Source organism: Cervus elaphus, chromosome 11 (assembly GCF_910594005.1).
Source record: "Cervus elaphus chromosome 11, mCerEla1.1, whole genome shotgun sequence".
NCBI classification, from domain to species: Eukaryota; Metazoa; Chordata; class Mammalia; order Artiodactyla; family Cervidae; genus Cervus; species Cervus elaphus.
The window spans coordinates 67,355,705-67,373,731 of record NC_057825.1 but is presented as its reverse complement, the minus strand read 5'-3'; the positions used below and the strand labels follow the sequence as shown (position 1 = coordinate 67,373,731).

General features: G+C 41.9%; 2 protein-coding genes across 3 annotated transcripts in view; one reads left to right on the top strand and one right to left on the bottom strand.

Annotated features, from left to right (window-relative positions):
• ACYP2 (acylphosphatase 2) overlaps nucleotides 1–18,027 on the top strand; it is a 175,220-nt gene that overhangs the window by 113,579 nt on the left and 43,614 nt on the right. The window lies entirely within an intron of this gene.
• On the bottom strand, nucleotides 7,456–8,571 carry TSPYL6 (TSPY like 6). Its single transcript, XM_043916121.1, has one exon. The coding sequence runs from the start codon at nucleotides 8,569–8,571 to the stop codon at nucleotides 7,456–7,458; it is 1,116 nt and encodes a 371-aa protein (XP_043772056.1).

Below are 18,027 nucleotides of genomic sequence, written 5' to 3'. Positions count from 1 at the left end.
TTACTTTGCTGACAAAGGTCCATGTAGTCAAAGCTATGGTTTTTCCAGTAGTCATGTATGGATGTGAGAGCTGGACTGTAAAGAAAGCTGAGCACCAAATAATTGATGCTTTTGAACTGTGGTGTTGGAGAAGACTCTTGAGAGTCCCTTGGACTGCAAGGATATCCAACCAGTCCATCCTAAAGGAAATCAGTCCTGCATATTCATTGGAAGGACTGATGCTGAAGCTGAAACTCCAGTACTTTGGCCACCTGATGCAAAGAACTGACTCATTCGAAAAGACCCTGGTGCTGGGAAAGATTGAAGGCGGGAGGAGAAGGGGATGACAGAGGATGAGATGGTTGGATGGCATCAAGGACTTGATGGACATAAGTTTGAGCAAGCTCCAGGAGTTGGTGATGGACAGGGAAGCCTGCCGTGCTGCAGTCCATGGGGTCACAAAGAGCTGGACACAACTGAGTGACTGAACTGAAGGGCTAAAATAAAGCCTGCTGTTTTTCTTTAAATCACATAAAATTACAGGTCATGGAACAAATATCACTATTTTGACTCAATTTATCTATAATTGTAGAACAGCTCAGTTATCGACATAACCTCCTTTCTGAGACTTAGAACTAGGACACTTGTGAGGATTTGACTGAAGTCTGCCCTGGCTCTTGTTTCTTGGGAATTATATGGATAGGCATGGAAATTAACACTTACCTAAAACCTCAAGCCTAAAATTATGTTATCACCTTTTTAAAATTAAGTTTTAAGTAGCCAATTAATTTTTTATCATTGTCCACTCAGTGGCATAAACTAGTATAATACGATGCATACTCTACACATTAGAGCTATAAAGAACTCAGGCATTTTTTGCTTACACAATCATTAAGTAATTGGAGTGCCTAATTTGTCCTAAACATATGTATCCTTAAGGATATATAGAGGAAAAAATAGATTCCATACTGTGAATAAGCTTACCATATGGTATCTAGGAAGGCACTTAAAAGCCACCTTTGTATAATATATGCCTTCCTTAGTACCCCTAAACTTTTGGTGTGGGAAATAGTCCTCTTATACAGTCCTGTGGAACCCTATGCTTGCCCTTATTTTAGTATTTCTTATGCTGTACATTGTCTTCTATGTAATACTGTAGGCTACTTGAGGACAGGGACCATGTATTATACATCACAGGAAAAAAAAAACAACATGATCTTGCCCCTTAAATAATTTAAAATTGAGAAAAAGGGCATATAAACTACTAACACATATAAAGAACTAACAAATATAAACTTGTATGAAATAAATTCTATGGGAAGTAGGAGGTTTCAGAGGCTATTTAGGGGAGATGGCATTTGAATTGAATTCAGAAAGAATGGTCGGATTTCCAAACATAAGAAAGTGAGGAAGAGAATCCACGATGAGGGAACATCACGAGCAAAGCCACAGAGGCAGGACTGTGCACGGGCTGCTTGAGGAACAGCATGGACTCCAATGTGAGTGGCCTCTGGCAAGAATGTCAGGCAGGGGCTTGACTGGAACTGACCTTGAATGCAATAGGAAGGTGTTATGACTTTCTTCTGTAGGCAGTGGTGTTTTTGTTTTATAACTTTATTTATTTTTGACTGTGCTGGGTCTGTGTTGCTGTGTGGGCTCTTCTCTAGTTGCCATGAGCATGGGCAACCCTCTACTCTCTAGTTGAAGTCCATGGACTTATTGCAGTTGCTTCTTTTGTGGTGGAGCACAGGCTGTAGGGCACGCAGGCTTCAGTAGTTGCAGCACTTGGGTTATGGTTCCCAGGCTCTAGAGTACAGGCTCAATCATTGTGGTGCATTGGCTTAGTTGCTCAGTGGTATTGGGATCTTACAGATCAGGGATCGAACCCATGTCTCCTCCACAGTGGTGCAAAGATATTTCTGCAAAAGGGATTAGATCACTTTGTCAGTAGTGTGAATGATGGGAAGAGAAAGATCAGATTCATGAAGGGAAGCCTGGAGATTTCTAGTAATATAGATGAGAGGTGTTGAAGTAAAAACAGAGAGAGAAAGGAAGAGAGAAATTCTGGAAACACTGTGCAAATGGACATGTCAGACCCTGATCTTGGAGTGAGGGTTGGAGGTTCCAATTTGAGTCCTTTTCTCAAAGGTGATGACAGAAGCTCTGGCAGAGGCTAAGGTCACCCAGGAAGAGCAGAGATAAAGCTGGGGAGGCCACAGAACCTTAGGGAAGGCTTATATTTAAGGGTAAGTAAATCTTCAGATTTAGAAGAAAAGATATTTCAAACTTGGTGAAAAGATGAGGAAAACTGTGTCTTCAGAATTCATTGGTTTGCCTAGTTTGGGGGCTTCCCAGGTGGCTTAGTGGTAAAGAACCCACCTACCAATGCAGGGGACCCGGGTTCAATCCCTGGGTCAGGAAGATCGCCTGGAGGAGGGCATAGCAACCCACTCCAGTATTCTTGCCTGGAGAATCCCCGTGGACAGAGGACATGACAAGCAACTTAGCGCTGGCGCTTAGCACAGCACTAGTCTATGGCAGAGCCCTTCAGGACCCAGGTACCCAGGTGTCCCAACTTATAACTCGGTGCACTGTTAGTTCAACACTCTAGACCCTAGTTTAATGCTAAGTTGAAAAATCCAACCCACCGCCTTTCCCATCCTCATCTATTTTGGTAAGACAGACTAAACTTGAATTTTAGAATTCTGAAATTGAATCCTGTGTCTCTTTTGCTTCCAGCTACCAATAGTAAAGAGAAAATTTTGCCATTGGAAAATTCGGGGCAAGCCATCCATGTGGATGCCATTTAAAATTAAAATGTGTGATATGAATTGATAGTAAGAATTATGAAAAGTCTAATTAAATCTACCTTATGTTTCAAAGGCAGTAAGTTGATCTTATATATTATTACATGTTTTTATATCCTTTATGTTAAAAAATCTGCCATTTTAAGCTCTGAAGTATCCTTATTGTCCCCATATATCTTGTTATATACAGAAATGAAAAGATTTTGTTCAAATAAGCCAAACCAAATGCTTTCTTTAGTTTTGCAGAAGATTTTGTTGCTATTAATACTGCTGTCTTCTATGGCATGTGCCAAAGGTATAGTTTGAAATTCTGTTTTTAACCCAGTGAAATATTTATATCTCAAATAAAGGGAGGGCTTAAAAGAAAGGATATGAAACTGATACAGACCATTTTAAGAAGCAAGTATATGAAGGGGCCAAGTCTCAGAAATAGCATCATCTTTGCTGAACAACAGAGTTAAGTAATATGTGAATTTTATCATTTATTTAGCTGGAAGAACCAAGCTTTGAAAATGAACCATCACAAGTCATGATTAATCAACTGTTTGCAACTCAACTCTGATAAAAGTCAGTTGATAAAATGAGCAGGAGCAACATAAATACTAAAGGTTGATGTTTCATACCAAGATGATAAATTTCCCTCCAGGAAATGGATTTTAACCATTTGTGGTGTAGAAAATGATCCTATTAGAAATCTAATACATAGACTTATAGCCTACCCCCCAAAAATCTGAAACATATTTTTAAATTGGCCAATCATCTTCTCTCATTAAAGTTCCAGAAAAATGGTGGGGTTTTTTAATTTTTCTTTGCTTACTTTTGGTTTCTTTTCAATTTTTGTTTTTCTTAAGTAGGTATGTTTTGTTAAATATGCATATAGAAAAGTACGTTTCACAAGTGCACAACTCAAAGAAGCACTGAAAATTGAATACACCCATGTATCTGGCATCCAGATCAAGACAGACATCTCCAGCCCTTCAGAATCTACCATCACAGTCCCTTCCAGTCATTGGGATACCAGCCTTTCCACCCTCTGCAGCTGTTGGGGAGACAGTGATCATGGTCTCTGACATTTCTGCCTATCTTGTGAGCAGAGATACTGCCTGCCTTTGTTCAGAGTATCTTTTCAAGCTTATTTAAATAGCCTTGAAAGACAACAGAGAATGTTTTTCTCTAGAGGAAAGGGCAGTTTTGCTTAAGTCTTGAAAATATAAAAAAATTGTATCTCTTATATTGTCTTTTATTATACTGTTTGATGGGACTTCCCTGGTGGCTCAGATGGGAAAGAATCTGCCTGCAATGTATGAAACCTGGGTTTGATCCCTGGGTCAGGAAGATCCCCTGGAGAAAGGAATGGCTGTAGAATTCCATGGACAGAGGAGCCTGGTGGGCTACAGTCCAATGGGACCACAAAGAGTTGTATATGACTGAGTGACTAACACTTTCATACTGTTTAAAGAATTAAAGATGTCTCCCTTCAATGCAAAGGGTAGGCATGTTCACTTCCCATTATGAAAGACTGTGGTGACCTAAACTCAGGTTCCTCTCCTATAATGCCGCCCAGTATGGGTGCAGGTGTCACCTGGCTTTCTTCACATTGCATAATTAGGAAGTAGGGGTCAGGAAGCTGGTACACTATTGACATAGACTTTTGAGTTATAAGGTTCTTTGTCTATGACTCAGCATCCATTCACTAGGCAGACTAGTTTGTAAGCAGAAAAAAATCTCACTCTTCACTGTTCTTTATAGAATCACTATTTCAACTTCTACCATCATAGATTACTTTTATCTGTTCTTAAAATTCATATATAAATGAAATTATACAGCATGTGCTCTTGTGTCTGGGGCTTCCCAAATGGAGCTAGTGGTAAAGAATCTACCTGCCAATGCAGGTAGGTGTAAGAGACCTGGGTTCGATCCCCGGGTTGGGAAGATGCCCTGGAGGAGGGCATGGCAACCCACTCCAGTATTCTTGCCTGGAGAAAATCCCATGGACAGAGGAGCTTGGTGGGCTGCAGTCCATAGGGTCGCACAGATTTGGCCATGACTAAGCAACCTGGCATGCATGCACTCTTATATCTAGCTTCTTTCATCCAAGCTCATATTTGTGAGATCCATTTGTAATATTTCATATAAGCAAAGTTTTAAAATTTTCTCATAGCATTCTGTCATGTGACTATTTTAAAACTTACTTTTTCTGCTGTTGATGGATTCTGGGGGCAGTTTCCACTATTAGAACTGTGCTGTTATAAACACTTCCATGCATGTCTTTGTGAATATATATGTATGTATTTCTGTTGGGTATGTTCCCAGAGCTGGATCAGAGGGTGTGCATAGACACTGCCAATCAATTTTCTAAAGTATTTGTACCAAGCTACTCTTCCAATATCAGTGTACATGCATTCTGATTTTTCTGTGTATTTTTCCACCCTTGCTATTTTTCATCTTTTTAGTTTATTTTTTTATACTGACATGCTTTTATTTTATCAACATGCATATAGGGAAAGAAAAATATGCCAATAGTACACTTCCAATTTTACAGAGAAACCCCCCAAGTATTTCTGCCATTCAGAGAGAGAGAGGCATCAATTATTAAGTTGTTACCAGGATAAATTGTGAAGACAGTCAGAGCCACAAATTTTTGTGTGTTATTTTTCCATAAAGACAATAATTTCCAAAGTCTTCAGAGTCTGGCAAGACCAAGTTATTCAATTTTACTTCTAAAGATACAGTTTTAACAGAAACAAGTTGAAAATCATCATGAATATTCACAAAAATTTCCATACTGTACAAGAAAGAGATTAGCATTCTTTCAAATGTTCTCAACTGAAAGAAAAAGAAAACCTATACAGCCGCATCTTCCCAGTAAACAGAAACAGAGAAAGTAATAGGATTTTACTAAATACTAGTGAAATTAAGGGCACAGTATTAATCTTCCCCATAATTACATTGTTTGAATTTCTTTAAAGAACCCATCTTTCAGCAACATAGTTAGCACTTCAACCACCTTCAGTTCTCCCATCCCAATCCTGAGAAAAATATTTCTCCTTCCATCACCACTGACAAGATATCCCTTCCTTGCAGGCTCTCAGTCAATCCAGTTTTCATTCTAGGCCCATATTTTCCCTGGGTCATTTCTGCCTCTGGGCGTCTGTTCAGTTTTCTTTCTTAGGGCGGGCACTCACCCCAGTCTCTTCAGTTCTCCCATCCATTCATTCCATATACATCTACCTTTCTTCCAACTGTCTAGGTATTGCTATGGATGGGTGAGGGCTGGGAAGAAGGCAGAGAGGAGTAAGGGCTCTGGTAGTCTCCTTTACAGGACCATCTCTCTGCCTCTTGAAATAGTAAAGAGCCAAGTTAAACCGCCTCCTTGTGGAGGTTATTTTGGCTTGTCTCAGGTCAGATTTGGAGAGGGAAATGGCAACCCACTCCAGTATTCTTGCCTGGAGAATCCCACGGACAAAGGAACCTGGCAGGCCATGGTCCATGGGGTCACAGAGTCGGACACGACTGAAGCGACTAAGCACGCACGCACAAGTTAAACTGCAAAGCCAGCTTCTGCAGATGTTTCTGAGCTACCACTTTTAAAAAAAGAGATAGGAGAGATATGAGAAAGAGAGGGAGAAAGAGAAGAGGAGCTGTTTGTCTGCCCTGGCACTGCTTGCTCTTCATCATGTTCAGGATGAAGAAAGGAGACAAATGAAAGTATCTAACCTTTGTATGGCTTTACTGGTTGAGGCTGAGAAAACCTGATACTTGTCAAGGACATCATCATCATTCTTGCCATGTAAATGAGTCTAACTTGTCTCCTCAACCACTTGCCTGACAGTAAAAGTACGGTTCCTGAGTGATGGTGAGGAATTGAGTTCTTTTAGAGGAGAAATACTGGAGTGGGTAGCTGTTCCCTTCTCTAGGGGATCTTCCAAACCCAGGGATCAAACCCAGGTCTCCCACATTGCAGGTGGATTCTTTACCATCTGAGCCACCAGCAAAGCCCAGAGGAGAAACAGAAAGGTCTTCTACATGCTTGCAGGAAACCTGGGTCTACCACCAATTCTGAAGATTCTTGTTTACCAAAAACTAGAAAGTGGACCTGACAAGGTCTAAAAAAATGTTCATCTAGCAGGGAGCAGCCTAAGGTGGGCAAGTGTATCCAGTTGCAGGCAGCAATAGGTGATCAGAGAAGCAGGAAGAACAATGGGGTTGCGTAAATCAGAGAGCAAGCAGCCCACTGCTGTTCTCTCTTGACTTTATTTAATGCCCAGCAGTTGTCCACAGGCCATGTGCAGAGCAGAATGAGTAAAACAGGCTCTTAAACATAGCTGAAAATCCAGGTGGTAGTAACTAGACCAGAAGCCTTGGGAACAGTGTCCAAGCAGTGCTGACAAAGGCAGAGAAATCTACGTTTGTTTGGCTTAGAAGAAAGTGAGCCACACGGTGCCACATGTAGTATTAACGCAGGACATCAAGGAGACCATGGGGAAGTGGGGCAGCATGGCCACGAAGGTCTCAGTCTTGAAAGCTGAGAGAACGGAATGTCCAGTGGAGGGAAGGTGTAGAAAGGTCAGCACAAAACCAGTAAAGGGCATACCCTTGCTGTAGCCAAGGCCCAGGTCAGGCAGGAGGTGGCAGGGGACCTGCGTGGGAGTATTCCCAAGAGCAAAGGTTAGCCAGATGGGAACCCAGGGGGCCTGGGGGTCTCCGCTGGTCCCCTGATCTGGAGAAGTCTAGCTCTGTGGGGTGCTTCATCCAGTAAGTAGTATTGCAGTGCCTCTGGCCAGAGGTCCTCTTTGATAATCTCAGCAATCCTGTCAGGCTCTGGAAGGCTGTTGTCTGAAAACCAGGCAACAAAGCCACACATGAGGTCTTGGTTCCTATAAAGGAAGACCTGGGCTTCATGACCCGGGTGCCATGTGATCGGAGTGGAAAAAGACACCACTTGGCCGGAGGGTGTGACCTCGTATTCCTTCACAAGCCACTTGTTTCTGAAGTATGGGTTTCTTCGAAAGAGGAACTTGAATTTATAGCCCATCCTAGGACGTCTGAGCTCTTTCACCTCCAAATCGGCTAAGTAGCTTAATATCTCTGCGTCTCTGCCGCTAATCAGGGCAGATAGCTGCGGGTGGTTCCGAAAGGCAGTGACCCAGAAGCCGGGGATGTGCCGAATGACGTGCTTCCTCCACTGGAGGAAGTGTTGACGCACGCGCCTGTACCTGCGCTCCACCTGGAGGAAGGCCGGGTCAGCCTGAGCGTTCCCGGCGTCCACTTCCAGCTGGCTGGACTCCAGGGCTTTCCGGTGGAGACCCTCACTCCGGGTTGGGGCCCCTGCCTCGCCCTTTGCCTCCTCTACCCCTCTGTGTTCCTCCACCACTTCCCTTTCCTCACCCACTGGCTTCTCCACTTCAACCCTCTCCTCCTGGTTCACTGCTTCTGGAAAGATGGGGCCCCTTTCGGTCTTAGCTTCCGCCGCCTTCCCTCCAGCCGTCAGCTCAGACTCTGATCTCCCAGTGTCACAGGTTTCTAGGGCCTTCTCCCCGCCAGTTTCACACTGAAAACCATTTCCCAGGCTGCTGTTGGCTGCCCCAGAGGCAAAGGTTGCTTCCCTGCCCTCCGTGGGTGGCCCGACCTCCTCTGGTCCCACTCGGGCCCCTCCACGACCGTGAGCCCCATCAGTTGGGAGCTGGGGAGTAGAGCTGGCGTCCGCGGGAGCCTGGGGTGCGCCCCCCTCCTCCGGAAGCTGGAGCGGTGGGAGCGCGACAGTCTCCAAGCTGCCCTCGCTCATCTCCACCAGCACCTGGGTTTCCTCTAGAAGCTTCTGGCTCTGCCGCGCTCCGGTTCTCCCAGGGCGTGGTCAGGAGTAGTGAAGGTATGGGCTTAGGGAGGAAGGATCCCTTGGCTCTAACAGGGACGCTGATGTAGGCAGCAGCCTGACCAGCTGTTTGTTGGCATCTGTTTTCCTCACAAAAGACTCACTCATGCAAACCAGCGGATTGCGCCACCCTGCAGTCTCAGGAGACCCACCCTTCAACTTCCCAATACTCACCCCTCAGTCTGTAGACACTCTCCATCTCATCTAGTCTAGTTCTGTGGGTTCTGCCATCCTTTTTATTCTCAGTATTCTGGTGCATGTGTGATATTGTCACACAGTGGTTTTAATGTGCATGTACCTAATGTCTGAGAAATTGAGAATCTTTCACGTGGTTCTGATTTTACCATTTGGATATCCGCTTTGTGTTAAGTCTCGGAGTCTTCTCTCCACTTTTTCTATTGCGTATTCTGTATTTTTTGTGTTGTAGGAATCCATTGTACATGCTAGATACAAGTCATTTTTCAGATCTGTGTATTGCAAATATCTTCTCCCCTCTGAGTTGCTTTTTCACTATCTTGGAGAAGGAAATGGCAACCCACTCCAGTGTTCTTGCCTGGAGAATCCCAGGGACGGCGGAGCCTGGTGGGCTACCGTCTATAGGGTCACACAGAGTCGGACACGACTGAAGCGCCTTAGCAGCAGCAGCAGCAGTGATGTCTTTTAATGAACAAAGTTTTTAATCATATATTCCAATTTATCACTTTTCCCTTTTAGATCAGTTCTTTTTGTGCCCTGTTAAGAAATCTTGCCTTTCTAATATTGTTTTCATTTATATCTGCAGTCCATTTGGAGTTGCTTTTTACCAATGGTGTGATAGGAGTCAAGATTCATTTTCCCCCATATGACTGTCTGAATGACCAAGCAGTATTTATCGAAGGGAACATCCTTTCCTCATGCATAGGGTTTTAAATGTTTCCATTAAAAGTGACATATGTCATTGGTCAGGGCTAGTCAGATGGCCTTGCCTAACTTTAAGGGGTCAGAGAAGTAAAAACCTTCCCTGAGATTGCAAGGAAAAGGAAGCTGAATATACTGGTGAGCACTATATCACTCATCATAGACTCTAAGTTGAGTAGTGTGTACAAGACCAGCAGAGTTAGGCCAAAGAAAGGAGGGAAAAGGTAATGATGAATATAAAAGGAGAAATTAATGAAAGACAATTAATAGGAAGTATCAACCAAAGATTAATAATAAAAGAGAGAATAAGTAAACAATATTTGGAATGGAAAATATAGTCACAGTACTGATTTAAGGAAATAGAACTTGTTAGACAAACTTACACTAGTACATTTTCAAACTTGGATGATATATATGAATTTATGGAAATAGAACTCAACACTGAAATGCAGTGAAAATCCTAAACAGACAGAAATAAACAGAACCAAGGGTTTAAAAAAAAAAACAAAAAAAACTTCCTACAAAATTAGCATGAGGCTAAATGGTTTGAAACAAATACTTCCTTAACCTTCAAGGAACACATTACCGTGTGCCTGTGGCATGCCTACTACTATTTTAGGCTCTTAGGATATATTATTAAACAGAACAAAGATTTCTTCACTCTTGGAGTTTCTAGCAGAGGAGAAGACAATAATAAAATAGGAAGTGATAAGTGCTATGGATAAAACAATACATAGTATTGAGTAAGGGAATTGAGAGTTGTGGGGGTAGGGAATTGGGAGCAGACTGTGGTTTTGAAAGGGTGGCACAGTGGTAAAGAATCAGCCTGCCAGCGCAGGAGATATGGGCTTAATCCCTGAGTCAGGAAGATCCCCTCGAGAAGAGAGTGGCAACATACTCCAGTACTCTTGCCTGGGAAATCCCATGGACAGAGGAGCCTGTCAGGCTACAGTCTCAGTTCAGTTCAGTCGCTCAGTCATGTCCCCATGAATCGCTCTTTGTGACCCCATGGACCGCAGCACACCAGGCTTCCCTGTCCATCACCATCTCCCAGAGCTTTCTCAAACTCATGTCCATTGAGTCAGTGTTGCCATCCAACCATCTCATCCTCTGTCGTCCCCTTCTCCTCCTGCCCTCAATCTTTCCCAGCATCAGGGTCTTTTCCAGTGAGTCAGTTCTTCACATCAGGTGGCCAAAGTATTGGAGTTTCAGCTTCAGCATCAGTCCTTCCAATGAATATTCAGGACTGATTTCCTTTAGGAGGGACTGGTTGGATCTCCTTGCAGTCCAAGGGACTCTCAAGAGTCTTCTCCAGCACCACAGTTCAAAAGCATCAATTCTTCAGTGCTCAACTTTCTTTATAGTCCAGCTCTCACATCCATACATGACTACTGGAAAACCATAGCTTTGACTAGATGAACCTTTGTTGGCAAAGTAATTTCTCTGCTTTTTAGTATGCTGTCTAGATTGGTCATAGTTTTTCTCTCAAGAAGCAAGTGTCTTTTAATTTCATGGCTGCAGTCACCATCTGCAGTGATTTTGGACCCCCTCCCCCAAAATAAAGTCTCTCACTGTTTCCATTGGTTCCCCATCTATTTGTCGTGAAGTGATGGGACCAGATGCCATGATCTTAGTTTTTTGAATGTTGAGTTTTAAGCTAGCTTTTCACTCTCCTCTTTAACCTTCATCAAGAGACTCTTTAGTTCTTCTTCACTTTCTGTCATAAGGGTGGTGTCATCTGTGTATCTGAGTCTACTGTCTATGGGATCGCAGGGAATTGGATGTGATTGAGCACCGTCAGAGGAAATCTCAATGAAAAGATTTTGACAAAGATTCAAAGAAGGAAGGATTTAGCTCAGTGGATATTCTGGAGAGGAGCATACTAGGAAGAAAGAGGAGCTAAACAGAAGCCTTAGGACAGGACCATGCTTAGGGTGTTCAGGGAATAACCAGAAGGAGATCAGTGTGACTGGAGCAGGGTGAATGAGAGAGGCCAGATCAAGCAGGATATCACATACTGTAAGAAGTTTGGTTTTATTCTTAGTGAAATGGGAAACCACTACAGAATTTTGAGCAGAGGATTCAAAATTGGACGCATTTTACATGGATCACTGGCTCCTGAGTGAAGAATAGACTGTGTGGGAACAATGATAATGTAGGGAGATGTTTTAGAAGGCTATCAAAGTAATCAAGGTGAAGGTGATATTCTGCAATGGACTTGGGTAGCGGATATAGTATGATGGTAGAGCCAGCATGATTTCATGATGAACTGGATACAGGGTATAAGAGAAGGAAAGAAGTCAAGGATGATTCCATGAATTTTGACCTGAGCAACTGATAGGATGAAGCTGCCAGACGCAGATATAAGGGACATTATGGTAGCAGAGACCTTTGCAGGAAAATCAGAAGTTGCTTTTGGACATGTTAAGTTTGAGATGACTTTGGATGAGAGCTGAGATAACAAGTGGGCATGAAGAGACTGGAGCACAAGAGAGATCTAGGGTGGGGATACACACTTGGAAGTAATCAGCACACATGATATTTAAAGCAATATTTAAAGCTGGATGAAATCACCAAGGATGTGAGTAGCCATAGACCAAGCCCTAGGGGCTCCAAAATCACAAGGTCAGGAAGAAGGGGAAGAACCAGCAAAAGAGACTGAGGGGAGACCAGTGAAGGAGGAGAGGATCTGAAGACATGCAGGATGCTAAGAGCCAAATGTGTAAAGGAAAGTTCAACTGTGTGATGTGGTGCTGACAGGTCAAGTAAGATGAGAACTGACTGATGGATTTTACAATAAAAGTAATGGAGGTCAGAACAGATTTTAAGGGGAATGGGAGGAAAGAGATTGGAGACAGTGAATATTGATATTCTTTTGAGGAATTTGCCCAAAAGGGAAATAAATGGAGTCATCACTTGACAAAAACTGTTTTGAAGGAGTGGTGGGGTGACAGCTTGGCTATAATGGCTTTTTCCATTTTTTAATTTATTTTTTTGGCTGTGCTGGGTCTTCGCTGCTGCGTGGGCTTTTCTCTCATTGTGCTGAGCAAGGACTCCCTCTGGTTGTGGTGCGCAGACTTCTCATTGCAGTGGCTTCTCTCACTGTAGAGCACAGGCTCCCAGGTGCACGGGCTTCAGTAGTTGCGGCTCGTGGGCTCTAGGGCACAGGCTCAGTTGATCTGAGGCGTGCGGGAGTGAATCCCTCCTTGGCCAGGGATTGAACCCACATCTCCTGCACTGGCAGGTGGATTCTTTACCACTGAGCCACCAGGAATGCCCTGTGATGTCTTTAAGAGAAAATCCAGAAGGGAGAAAGTGAAAATAGCAAGTATATATGACTCTTGAAGTTTTGCTCTAAAGAAATGGGATGATGGCTGGTGGAGAAAGTGGTTCCAAAAAAGGTTTTTAAAATGGGAGAGAAAGAAGTTTGCGTGCCTGCTGATGTGAGTGATTCAGCAGCAGGCAAAAATTCATGATGTAGGAGAGAGACAGGAGACTCATTGGAGGGATGTCCTTGAATAGGTGACAGCAGATGGAACCTAATGCCCAAGTAGAGGAGGAAAAGTCAGCCTTTAGTAGAAACATGACCGGGTCACTGTGGGAACCAGCAGGAAGGCAGAGTATGAGGGTGCAGATGCTGTTTGGTGGGTAGAAGTGATGATGCAATCTGTGAAATTCTCTTCACATCGCTTCTGTGTACTCAGTAAAGGAGAAAGCAAGATTTAATTCAAGTGAGAGAGAGGATGAGGTGAGGGGCAGAAGGATTCTGGGAAGATACAAGTAGGAAATAGCTGTCTGGAGAATGGAAGAGTGACAGGACTATGACATATGCTATGATTGTCAAACAGCATTAAGATCATGAATTTGAATGAGGCACATTAGTGTAGTTGTGAATTTTTCTGCAACCACATTCAGTTTACAGGTGCAGCATGAAGAAGCAGAGCTGGATTTAGAACTGAAGCATGAAGGGCAAGAGAATGATTATAATCATGGATCTGAGAATCTAAGCTAGAGCAATAAAAGACGTAGGGGTGGGGAGGGGGCAGTGAAAAGGTGGCCTGATCAATGGATCACAATACCCAGGGAATCGAAGGATCCCTGGGGTCAAGTACCAAAGGAAGCTACAAGGATGAGAGATAGTGGTCTGAGAATGGACTGCAGGGGATTGGTTAGGACTTGACTCCTCCATCCAACTAGGCCTCTAATGAGGCACCTTGAGGACAAGGTCATTGTAGGGGAGGACGTCAGTGAAGCAAGAGGCCTGGGTGGGAAGGATCACCAGTTTGCATACTGAAATCACTGAGAGAAGTGAGAATAAGCCAGTAGCTAGAATCCATGAGAAATGAGGGGGAAATGACATGAGCAGCAAGCATGCAGGGCATTAGGTGATCTAGACTGATGTCAGGAGATTTAAAGCTGGGTCTGTATTTTAAGGTTAATTATCTAACATCACCACCTTTGGCTAAATTAGTTAGAAGGCAGGTACCTTTAGAATTTCATATTAACGTCACAGAGCCTGTATTATATATTTTTCCTTAAGGTGTTCAGAAGAAAGTCACATATGTTAGCTGATCAAAAATAAGAAATGTGTATGTTTTTTTAACTGGAAAATTAGTAGTGATAATATTCTTCGAGTTCAGTGTGAAATGTTATTCTCTTTGGGGGTCTTTAATTTTTCTTGTGTCCTGCAGTATGGACTAGAAACTGCTGAAAAGAACAAAATATGATTTTAATTTGGGGCTTGAAACACTCTGACTATAGAAAGTTTTTTTAAGATGAGTAAAGGGAGCTAGTGGGTTTCCCTGGTGGCTCATAGAGAAGCCGCCTGCCGATGCAGGAGACACAGGTTCAATCCCTGAGTTGGGAAGATTCCCCTGTAGAAGGAAATGGCAACCCACTCCAGTATTCTTGCCTGAGAAATCCCATGGACTGAGGAGCCTGGCGGGCTACAGTACATAGGGTTGCAAAGAGTCGGATGTGACTGAGTGACTAAACAACAATGAAAAAGAGATCTAGTACATAATCTCAACTAGAGACAGAAAGAAGAAGGGGGCGGGGAGCGGAAAAGAGAAAGGCTAGAAAAGAAGAAACACGAGTAAAAAAAGAAGGTGGCTTTTTGAGGGGAGTACAGTTTAGCTACAGATCTGCACATCATCGAATTGTGAAGTGTTTAAATTCTCTGGGAAACAGAAACAGCATGATGTTTCAAAAAACTAAACTTAATATAAGATGAATGAAGAGAGCTTGTGAATTGTACAGTCTTATTTTTCTTTGACTCCTCAAATATTGTTGTTTGGTTCTTACTTGTTTTGAAAGGAATCTCTTTCTTGACCTAAATTCTTTAAACAAGTGTGTTTGTTTAGTGACTTAAGCATACAGAAATATTGTTCTTCAGGCTAGGCCACCCAGTTTAGAAAGATGAGGGCTTCAGTGTATTGTGTTAAAGACACTAAAGAGTGTTGGTACACAAGAGAAGGAGATGTACACTTTGTTAATTTCCTCTGTTTCCCAGAGAAAGACCATTAAACTGTGTTTGCAAATGACATGGTAAAAATGAAGTTTTGAGTGATTAACCAAGTAGCTTTATAGCTGCGGTCATCTCTGCTGCCTCTTAGAAATAGCATATAAATATAGAGAAGTAGGGAGAAAATATCTGAGTTAACAGGGTGTGGGTAATGATTTACCCTGGGAAAGTTAATCATTATGATTTAGTAATTTTCTACCATTATAGCACTGACAGAAAGCAAATATACTTTCCAGTGCCTAATGAAACTATAAAGAGGCTGAGGTCTGTGTAGGCTGGGGGTAGAGCCAGATGGCAGGGGGAACCAAATCAGCCAGGGACACACAGAGCCATTTCAAAAATTTAAAATATGAGTCAAAACACCATATAAAATGTTTATAATATCTAAATGTTAAACATGTGTAATCATTCTAGCCTGAGATAAATTAAAAATAATGAAATTGATACTATAACAAATGAATGAAATTTAGTTAATCATGAAAAATTGAAATTATATTATTGGATCTTTTAAAAAATAGTGTGATTTTAAAAGCAAAGTACACTGATGGTGTCATCATTGCAATACAAGTATAGTTTTGGGGTAGAAATTTCCAGCAGGTTTAAAAACTCAGACTCTATACTAGTTGCAGAATGGTGAACAGAGTTTTGCTCTAATTGCTGTTAGCATTTTCTTCTTAGCTGTTATTTTAAAATAATTTCTCTTTTTGATTTTTTTCTTAAGGAACAGCGATACTTTTATGCTTTAGCATATTATATCCTCACTGCATCCTATGAACTAGATACTATTATTAACCCCATTTTACAGATAGGTGAACTGAGGCACAGAAATAACAAGTAATTTGCTCACAGACATGTTGTTGTTGTTCAGTCACTCAGTTGTGTCCAGCTCTTTGCGACCCCATGGACTGCAGCACACCAGGGTTCCCTATCCTTCACTGTCTCTACAGTTTGCTCAGACTCATGTCCATTGAGTTGGTGAAGCCGTCCAATCATCTTATCCTCTGTCTCCCCCTTCTCTTCCTGTGCTTATCTTTCCCAGCATCAGGGTCTTTTCCAATGAGTCAGCTCTTTGCATCAGGTAGCCAAAGTATTGGAGGTTCAGCTTCAGCATCTGTCCTTTCAGTAAGTATTCAGGGTTGATTTCCTTTAGGATTGACTGGTTTGATCTCCTTGCAGTCTAAGGGACTCTGAAGAGTCTTCTCCAACACCACAGTTTGAAAGCATCAATGGACATATAGTAAATTACAAAGTTAAGAAATGAACCCAAAACACCAGACTCTAAAGCTCTTTCTGTTAAACACTACAGGGTATACTCTGAACTTTTCTCAGCCTCAATTTTCTCATCTATGAAATATGGTCAATAAGTCTCTCTGGTGATGGTTGTAACAATTAAATATAATGTGGAACTTGTGTAGGGAAGATGTTGGTGCTGCCTTTATCGGTTTCTGAATTGTTTAATTTCTTATAATGAGCATGAATAATTCATGTATTTTTTAATCAAGAAAAATATGTTAAGGCCTATCAGAGTGTCTGGCACAGAGAGGCACCCAATAAAGTAATTATTATGTCTGAAAGCAAAGTCAGAGTTTCTGTTTAACTCAATAGGGATTTGTCATCTCTGGAAGCTCGGGTGCAAAGGGAAGAAATAGGGGAACAGCTACAGGAGAATTCAAGTTACAGGATTTTACTTGCCAGTGAGTAGAGCTTGCACATCTTGAAGTAAGGGCTGAGAACCAATGGGAGGGACAGCGCATTGGTTGAGGCAAGTGGGAATTAACCGATGGAGCAAAGTCCCAAGGAATTTGGGGTGGGGGGTGTCCTAGAACCTTGGATGAATTAACTTATTTTGGAGAAGATTAACAGTGACCTGTTAGTTGATAGGCCCCATTTTCTTTCTTTAAATTAATTTTTATTGGAGTATAGTTGCTTTATAATGTTGTGTTAGTTTCTGTTGTACAGCAAAGAAGCCCCATTTTCTAAGGTAATAAAAATACCATTTTGGAAAATGAGAAGGGAATTTAAAAATAAATCTATGGTTTTCCTTATTTATCTACCTGTTTCTGGGGGCCATGAGAATAAGTTTTCTGAAGAGGAGACATTAGTTTATTTTTCCATTTGTGGCTTGCAATGGTAGAAAGATCGCTGGCGAAAGAATATCTTTTCAAGCAGCTTCCCTTGGTGTAGGTCAGGGGGCAGCAAGAGGAGTTATTTCTGCAGCTGGAAAAAAGGTTCAGAGCTGTCTTCCTGAAGTCGGCTCTCATTTCATAGTCTAAAATAGATGTGAAATACTGTGCTATTTGGGAATCAGGGCCTATTCATTCTAAGCACATCTGTTGGTAGCTGTTGAAATTCAAATAAAATCAAATAAAGTCCAAGTAATGTTCATGTTATACTTATCAATTTCAAGGAGTGTTAAAAAACACATATACAGAAAACCTACACTCCAGTCACTGACAACTAAGACACAACTTGGAAAGCTTTGATTTTCTGCCAACCGTAGCTACTTTGAACCTGAGCCACCACATTTTAATTCCTTTAAAATGCCCCTTCTTCCCTACTTGAACTTTTCAACTGAGATTCATTTTCATTTCAGAAGTTTAAATATGAAAGTATCAAATAGTTCTGTATTTTGATTCTGATGATTCCACAGCCTTCAGTAGTGAAATGAGGTGGTTAGACTACTAAACTTATAAAGCCAAGACTGAATGAATGCATTTTTCTCTGTCTTCTCTCCAATTTTAGTAAATAAAAAATTTCAGTTAGGTGCTGTGATTAAGGAAACTTGGTATCTCTATCAATTTATACATGACTCCAATCCATAAGGGATTTAAAGCATCTTTAAAAAGGCAAACACAAGACAGAAAAATAAGGGAAATTCCTTTTTTCAATTAAGCCATGACTCTCTGATAACAAGATCTGATCTATCAAATGTATTGAAAGAAACAGAG